Source organism: Amblyraja radiata, chromosome 4 (assembly GCF_010909765.2).
Source record: "Amblyraja radiata isolate CabotCenter1 chromosome 4, sAmbRad1.1.pri, whole genome shotgun sequence".
NCBI classification, from domain to species: Eukaryota; Metazoa; Chordata; class Chondrichthyes; order Rajiformes; family Rajidae; genus Amblyraja; species Amblyraja radiata.
Window position 1 is genome coordinate 16,881,973 of NC_045959.1, and position 9,243 is coordinate 16,891,215.

The window sequence follows — 9,243 nt, forward strand, 5'->3', positions numbered from 1 at the left end:
GCGATCGCTAAGCCTGCGCTTGGTCTCACCGATGTAGAGCAGTTGACACCTGGAACAACGGATGCAATAGATAAGGTTGGAGGAAGTGCTGGTGAATCTCTGCCTCACCTGTAAAGACTGCTTGGGTCCTTGGATGGGGTCGAGAGGGGAGGTAAAGCGACAAGTGTAGCATTTCCTGCGGTTGTAAGAGAAAGTACCAGGGGAGGGGGTGGTTTGGGTAGGAAGGGACAAATTGACAAGGGAGTTACGGAGGAAATGGTCTTTGCGGAAAGCAGAAAGGGGAGGAGATGGGAAGATGTGGGATCCTGTTGGAGGTGGCGAAAATGTCGGAGGATTATATGTTGTATGCGACAGCCGATGTGGAAGGTGAGGAAAAAATTATTGTTGGTTTCATTTGTTTTTCTCTTTGTAGGTGTTCAAAAGGGCCTACATTCCCAGGACGCTAAATGAAGTGAAAGATTATGAACGAGATGTTGATATCATGACAAAGTTTAAGGAAGAGAATATTTTAGATAGACAGCATGACAATGTAAGTGGTTGTCTTTGTGATCTGCTTTAGAAAAAAAAATCTATTGTATGAAGATATTGTTTTACTGCTTATGGAAAGGATAATCTCCAGCAAGACATTTGCCTCATTTTATAGAATTTCTGAAAATCTGTCCAATAATTATTAATAATTCTGCAAGTATCTTCCCCAAAGCAGCAATTCTTTCAGTTAAAAATAATAATTCAGCTGAACACTTTGTTTAGCTGTGAATACCATTACACTAAACTTTATTTTGATATTAAAAATAACAAACCAATTAGAAGTCACCACTGTTTATCGGATATATCTAACAGGCTCTTCTGTTATCTGCATCTTTGGAAAGACTCAATAGCTTCACGTTCCTGGGTGTGCATATCACCGATGATCTCCTTAGCACACTGATGCAATAAAGCAACGCCTCTACTTTCTTAGAAGATTGGGGAGATCCGATATGTCACCGAATACTCTGTTGAACCTGTACAGTTGTGCAGTAGTAGAGATCATACTCATTGTATTACAGCCTGGCTCGGTAACTCGAATGCCCAAGAAAGGAGGCTGCAGAGTGGTTGACCTTGCTTGAACCATCATGAATATTCCCCCTCCACCATCACAGGGATCTATTGGAGATGCTGTCTCAAAAAGACAGTCAATATAATTAATGACCCACGCCACCCTGGTCTCGTTTTCATTTCATTACAACCATCAGGAAGAAGGTACAGGAGTTTTAGAACTCTGACCTCCAGATTCAAAATGGCTTATTTCCAGAAACTATTAAGCTCTTGAACTACATTTCACAACACTAATAACAAACCTACCTCTGCAACAATATACTGTAGACTTTGATTTAGGTTACACAACGTATTTTGGTTATACACAATTCTGTAAATAGTCTGGTTACCAGTCTGGTTAACTGGTATTACTGGCTGATTATTTATTTATTTATGTATTGTTGATCATTGTATATCTGCGTGCTATTGAGCTAATAGGCTTGTAAAGCTGCAGCAAGTAATAATTGCTTTATTCTATTTCTGGTACATACGACAATTGACTCCAAAAGGCAGAAAACCATAAAGGGCCTTGTCCCACCAGCATGCGATAGCATGCGTCTAGCGCGACCAAATGTGGTCGCTTGAGGCGTACGGCCTCGCGGGGCCGGCCCCAATTCAAACCGCGGAGGCGTATAGAGTTGTGCGGGGCTGGCCCCGACATCATCATCAGCTGGGCAGGAGGCGGGCCGACTGAATTTGGACGTCGCACGCCGTCGGGCGGTGACGTCATCACGCAACGGCACGCCGGGCGGTGACGTCATCGCGCAACGCCACGCGCTAGGTGTACGCTGTCAAGACGCTGTGTACGAAGTCAAGACGCTGCGTACGCCCGTCGAGGCGCTGCGTACGGCCTCAATGCGGCTGCGGGCCCACAGGCCGTTGTCGCGCGGGATTTTCGGACGGTGCAAGATTTTTGGAGCCACACGGGATATCGGGACCAGCCCCGCGCAACTCCACACGCCTTCGCCGATTGAAGAGGGACCGGCCCCGCGAGGCCGTACGCCTCAAGCGACCACGTTTGGTCGCGCTAGACGCATGCTATCGCATGCTGGTGGGACAGGCCCTTAAGTTGCTGTCACGAACTCCGGCTGCTTCACAATGATGATAGTTGCAGATTTCACCAACCGATCTGGCTTTGTAATCACTTCAATGGTACAAATTTATCCACAAGTTTAATGCTAAAGACAGATGCAAATGTTAGGTTTAGTTTATGCAAATATGAGTGATTAACAGTATAATGAGCAATAATTCAATTGAGCAACTTTCAGACCCAGTACAATTAACTGCAAAAAAATGTTAACATTCCTTCAAAGGAAAATAAATTTTGTAATACAAACAATGCATTTAATTTTACTGATTGTCCTCCTTTACATTTCTCCTTCAATCCTATCAGCAGTCTTTATTTCATTTCTGGTATAATTTAAATATAATTTATCAGTGTTGCCAGTTTTAATACATTAATTTCATGGGTTAACAAATAAATTATTTAGAAAATAAATTTGGTTCCCTTTTCTAATCAGCATTAACTATTCAAGCTTGATGTACCTTACCTGTACATGTACCTACCTAGAACCCCCTTCATTTCTTTTTCCATATTGTGTGAGCCACCTCTCATGAACATCAGTGCAAAGCTCACAGTCTACTGAGCAGCACTGATGTTATACTCAACTGTTTGTTTCAGAGACATCGACAGCCTATAGTGGATACTTCGGAGCGCAGGAGAGGTACATCTCTGCCTCCAAAATATCCATAAAATCCATTGTTAAGAGAGATTAAGTAATCGCAATGTCCTCTTTTGGGGCAATATCCCTGCCTCAAGGCTCAGTAGTTAGCAGGCTACATCATCTGCATGCCTGACTATCAGATTTCCAAAACAAGCACTCAACTCTGATATCAGTCACATACAATGTTTTCCCATGAGCACAAAGGAAGGATTTAAGTTTATTCTCCAAGCCTTTCTGTCTAAAAATTCACATCCTTCTGACCAATACGAATTCCTCACTCCCAAAGATTCAAAATGGAGAAACAGCAATTGGGAAGACAATGAGAAACTACTGCCTCTACAAAATGAGCCCAGAGGCTACGTGGAATGAACTAAAAGAGCACACAATCCAAGTACCCACCCACCTGCCCCACCTAAATTAAATTAAATTTCTTTATTTATATAGCACATTTTTAGTCAACTTGCATTGACCCCAAAGTGCTTCACATAATTACATCCACACACACAGGCAAAGGTGGGTGAAGTGTCTTGCCCAAGGACACACACAGGCAAAGGTGGGTGAAGTGTCTTGCCCAAGGACACAACGACAGTATGCACTCCAAGCGGGATTCGAACCAGCTACCTTCCGGTTGCCAGCCGAACACTTAGAACACTATTCCTCCTAGAAGGTGCATGGGGCTCATTCGACACCTTGGTGCCCACAGAAATGGAATAGTAGCAAGTTGTCCTTGACCCCCAAGGACTACCTGAGGGGGGGAATAAAAGAGCCAAATGCACTCATTATAAATTATTTAATGCATATCGAGTGAATCTAATCTTTGAGTTACTTAACAATGAAAATGTTTATAACATAAAGCAGCAAAAATATATTTCTGCCTTTTCTAAATATGCCATTGAATAGCAATTTTTGCATGTTATAAAATAACATATTTCAACCAGTCTATTTGTGGCTTTGCTTAGATTCTGTACCAAACAGTAACAGGAATGAAGAAGGACTTGACGGGTGTACAACGGGTAAGATTTGTGGTTCTGTTTTGGAAAATTAGTTCAAATGTGAAGAGTTCCATATATCCAGTATTCCTTTCTTGAGGACCTGGAATCTGGTGTAAACTTAAAAACAAAAACATTAAGATGAAAACAATGATAAATAAAATGAACTTTTTTAGAAGATAAGTTGTGGGCCTACTTTTAACAAGGCCATTACATAAATCAAGGCAAATTGAGCAATTCAACATGAGTCAAGCTACTTGAGAATAAATGGAGTAGGTGGTTTGAGATCAAACAGGAATTGATGGAAGGTAGACACAAAATGTTGGTGTAACTCAGTATTTGAATGATGCTTTAACACTTGATAATGAATCTCTCAGTGATTGTTGATCTACTTTTTAATTTATTTAATGCATTTTGGATGGCAGGTTATTGTTCATTAATCCATAATTTAATTAATTATTTGTATCAGGTACCTGCTCTTCTTGAGAATTCAGAAGAAAGTGATGAAACATCTAATTCTGAACAAGATGACTCTGATTCGGAGCTTAATTCTGAAGAAGGAGAAAAGACCCATCCTAAAAAACACATTCAGGAAGATGAAACTGACAGAAAGGTTAGTTGACAAAGGTCAAACTTATTTTTTCTAGCAATTAATAATGCAATTCTTTATGATCATTTTAAAAGTTAAGCACTTTATAATGCCTCTGTGTAAAATGAATTGCTACAATTTAATAAATTAGAAAACTTGAACATATATTCAGTTTTTATAATACTCTGTGACTGATGAGTGAAGATTACCAAATGGGAGAAAGTAGTGGGGGATTTTCACAGGAAACAAAAGTGACCAGAGTATAATGGATTGTGCCAAAACAATCCCTCTATCTATCCAAGGACAACAAAAACTTGTGATGTTGCATCAGGATCAGGCTGGAGGGTGTTGCGTGCGTGTGTGCGTGCGTGTTAGGGATGGGTAGTAGAAATATGAGGTTGAATCACTGACTGATGAACGTGATTACTTCTCTTTTTCTGCATTCAAAGTTTCTTAAAGAGTCTTCAACCACCTCTGAAGAATGGGACCCAAAACGTCACCCATTCCTTCTCTCCAGAGATGATGCTGGCTGTCCCACTGAGTTACTCCAGCATTTTGTGTCTATCTTTGGTATAAACCAGCATCTGCAGTTCCTTCCTACACGTCAGTTGTGATTAGTTTGATAGAGAGGAAAATGTATTTGGAGCTATGGTGTGCGCACAGTGTTTTTTGGCAGTGAACTTAAATTCTTGCATAAATTGCTTCCATAGATGTAATTACATTATTTGCACTGCGGACTGAATTAATGTAATTAATTGGCAAGCTATATAAAATGAAAAATAATATTGTCATTGATGCTTATTAGGTCTCTGAAAAATGCTCTTTGTTTGTCCTTAGGATAAAAAACGATTGGTTAAAGAAGCCCAGCGAGAAAAACGAAAAAACAAAGTGCCTAAACATGTCAAGAAAAGAAAAGACAAGGTTGCTAAAATGAAGAAAGGGAGGGCTTAGATGTTTGAACGACTTTGTTTTGAGTCAGCTGGTGTTTGTTCATTGACAGCTATCACAAGATTATGAAAAGAGGAATTCCCCAACTTGGTTCATCTGTCCAAGGAGATTGTAAAGTTTAAAATAATAAATAATTTTGAATGAAAGAGCCTGTTCCTATGCTGTACAGTTCTAGGTTTAAAGGTTTATACTGATTGAAGAAGGAAAGGGAACATCTCGATAATTCCGGTATTTATATCACTTTAGTGTCAGTGAAAACACAGACTAGAATATCCTTTATTTCACCATGGTGACCAGGATTTTCTGTACCTCCCTGGGAAGCTCTCCCAGTGGATCACGGAGAAACACATGTGCTCAAACAAAGAAATTATCATATATATATGGTTGATACAGTGGGAGGTAACTTATAAAGGGTGGTGATTCTAGACCAATAACTACAGTATCACATGGTTATACAGGTGGGGACAATCTTTCGACCCAATTACAATCATAATACATCTTAGCCAATTACAATAGCATTAAACATCACATAAACATTGATATAATGATTGATATAATTTAATTGCCACACAACCAAGGTCGGTGGTATTTGGGTTGCCAGCAGCGGTACAGTAATAAAGAACACAACCACAATAAAAATTTTACACAAACATCCACCACAGCATTCATCACTGTGGTGGAAGGCACAGAGCTTGGCCAGTCCTCCTCCATTTTCCCCCGTGGTCGGGACCTCCACCCTCCACAGCCGTTGCTGCGGGCGTCCAGATGGTAAGGGACAAAGTCAAAGTCAAGGTGAGTCCAGGATCGGCTCTTCCCAACCAGAGACCGCGGCTTCAGGCTCGTATAGGCCGCAGGCCGGCGGTCAAAGTTTTAAAGTACCTGCCGGGCCGCAGCCGGAAGCACCGCAGTCTGCAGGGCCGGCGGTCGAAGCTCCACTCCAGGGGAGATGGTAAGTCCATGCCGCACCCGCGGTAGAAGACGGCAGTGCCGGCGGTGGAAGCTTCTTCCCCCCGGGTCCTCCACGAGGGATCCCGGGCTGTAGACGCCGCACCAGCTGGAGTTCTGCAGACTGCGGCTTCAGGCTGCCGCGGGCCAGCGTAACGGAGCGCTCCCCTCCAGCGAGGTCTTACCCGCTCCGCGCCGAGAGTCCACGCTGCGCCTGCCGCTGAAGCTCCGGGCGCGTCTCCGGGAAAGTCCGCGCCGATCCTTGCTGTTAGGCCACGGGGGAGGCGACCTGAAAAAATCGCCTCTCCATGGAAGAGGCGGCCGAAACGGTTTCTCCCTTACCCCCCCACACATAACACACAAAGAAACATTAAAAACAGACTTTTAAACATACTAAAAAAAAATTTAAAACGGACACGCTGCCGACAGGCTGCTGCCAGTGCCACATGTTTTACAAATAAAATGATGTCACAGCAAGAGCAATGAAACTTAACTAAATGATGTCAAAATAAAGAAATTAATACTTAACTCAGACTACTTAAACCTTAGTCCTAAAGCATCCCCAATTCTACATATTCTCATTCCTCCCTTTTATCATTCCATGATAACTCCCCATGTTCCTACCTATATCCTTCCCAGTCATTTAAACTCTTCCTGCACCTTATCAACATACTCAGTCTGTGCTTCATCACATACTTCATCCCGTCTCACCAATAACATTCTTGGAGCACCTTTACTTCCAGTGCTGTCTGCGTCCTCCCCAATACACATTTTACAACTGCTAATCCTACAAAAATACAAATAATCGCAATAGCTAGGTAATAGCCATGCTGATTAGCCAGTCTGACCAGCTTCTGAAGCCCCAGTTACCCCAGTCACTTGCTTCCTTCATGTTATCCAACTGTTCTATTATTTGCACCTCCATTCAATGTTATCATAGCTAATCATCCACAATCAGTACCCCGTTCCTGCTTCTACCGTGTCCAAACCCTTAACAATCCTATACGTTTCAATAAGATACCCTCTCATCCTTCCAAACTCCATAGTATACAAGTCCATCTCTCCAAAACTGCACACAATACTCCAGATGTGGTCTCACCAGGGCCCTGTAAAACTGCAGGACCTAATTGCTCCTAAATTCAAATCCTCTCACAATTAATGCCAACATGCCATTAGCTTTCTTTACTGCCTGCTGTACCTGCATGCTTACTTTCAGTGACTGATGTAGAAGCACGCACATGTCTCGTTGCACCACCCCTTTTCCTAATCTGACACCATTCAGGTAATAATCTGCCTTCCTGTTCTTGCCACCAAAGTGAATAAACTCACATTTATCTACATTATACTGTATCTGCCATGCATCTGCCCATTCTATATATACCCAACCTATCCAAGTCCCCCTGCATTATCATAGCATCCTCCTCACAGTTCTCACTGCCACCCAGCTTTGCCTCATCTGCTAATGTTACTTGTAATCCCTTCATCTAAATAGGCACAGGAACTTTTACTCCCTCCTTTTGACATGCATAATCAAATTTACAAGGAGCATGGTAACATGGCAATACTCCATAATTATGATTCTCCATCCTTGCTATCACCATCACATTGCAGTGCATCTCCTTCACATAGGTGATAGATTACATTGGCATACTCTGTTTTTTTGCAGACCTGATGGTTATCAATGTCCCAAGACAGGTGAACAACAACGGTATGTCCATTGTGATTTATCGTAGAAAGGGATTTCTTAAAAGAAAGAAAATGTTAGCGTTTTATGTCTTAGGCACCATACTGAGAATCTTACAGTGGCGAAAGTGACTGCGGTAGCGGTTGTTAGAAGGACCTGGTAATGCCCTTCCCACTGAATATCCAGTCTCTTCCTCATCCAATTCTTGATAATTACATAAGTACCAGGTTCAATTTTAGACAGAGTGGTTCTAGTGTAGATCTCTCAATTCCCTGGTTAGTGATAAAATATAGTTAGTCATTTCCATTGTCATATGATGAAAGTGAACAGCCTTCGGAGTATTCTGGTTCCATGGTGTTCTTAGTGGATAACCATAACCATATAACAATTACAGCACGGAAACAGGCCATCTCGGCCCTACTAGTCCGTGCCGAACAACTTTTTTCCCTTAGTCCCACCTGCCTGCACTCATACCATAACCCTCCATTCCCTTCTCATCCATATGCCTATCCAATTTATTTTTAAATGATACCAACGAACCTGCCGCCACCACTTCCACTGGAAGCTCATTCCACACCGCTACCACTCTCTGAGTAAAGAAGTTCCCCCTCATGTTACCCCTAAACTTCTGTCCCTTAATTCTGAAGTCATGTCCTCTTGTTTGAATCTTCCCTATTCTCAAAGGGAAAAGCTTGATCACATCAACTCTGTCTATCCCTCTCATCATTTTAAAGACCTCTATCAAGTCCCCCCTTAACCTTCTGCGCTCCAGAGAATAAAGACCTAACTTATTCAACCTATCTCTGTAACTTAGTTGTTGAAACCCAGGCAACATTCTAGTAAATCTCTTCTGTACTCTCTCTATTTTGTTGACATCCTTCCTATAATTGGGCGACCAAAATTGTACACCATACTCCAGATTTGGTCTCACCAATGCCTTGTACAATTTTAACATTACATCCCAGCTTCTATACTCAATGCTCTGATTTATAAAGGCTAGCATGCCAAAAGCTTTCTTTACCACCCTATCTATATGAGATTCCACCTTCAAGGAACTATGCACGGTTATTCCCAGATCCCTCTGTTCAACTGTATTCTTCAATTCCCTACCATTTATCATGTACGCCCTATTTTGATTTGTCCTGCCAAGGTGTAACACCTCACATTTATCAGCATTAAACTCCATCTGCCATCTTTCAGCCCATTTTTCCAAATGGCCTAAATCATTCTGTAGACTTTGGAAATCCTCTTCATTATCCACAACACCCCCTATCTTGGTATCATCTGCAT

The 9,243-nt window shown here is 42.0% G+C and overlaps 1 protein-coding gene across 2 annotated transcripts in view; it reads left to right on the forward strand.

Moving 5' to 3' along the window:
* Positions 1-5,470, forward strand: part of riok1 (RIO kinase 1) — a 39,500-nt gene extending 34,030 nt beyond the window's left edge. Inside the window, exons 15-18 of one of the 2 annotated variants that reach the window (XM_033019014.1) lie at positions 413-529; positions 3,758-3,811; positions 4,257-4,400; positions 5,214-5,470. In XM_033019014.1, the coding sequence (XP_032874905.1) occupies positions 413-529; positions 3,758-3,811; positions 4,257-4,400; positions 5,214-5,327 (429 nt within the window). In that variant the 3' untranslated portion in view covers positions 5,328-5,470. The remainder of the gene's footprint in view (positions 1-412; positions 530-3,757; positions 3,812-4,256; positions 4,401-5,213) is intronic. The other variant, XM_033019013.1, reaches the window with a different exon arrangement.
* The last annotated feature ends 3,773 nt before the right edge of the window (positions 5,471-9,243 follow it).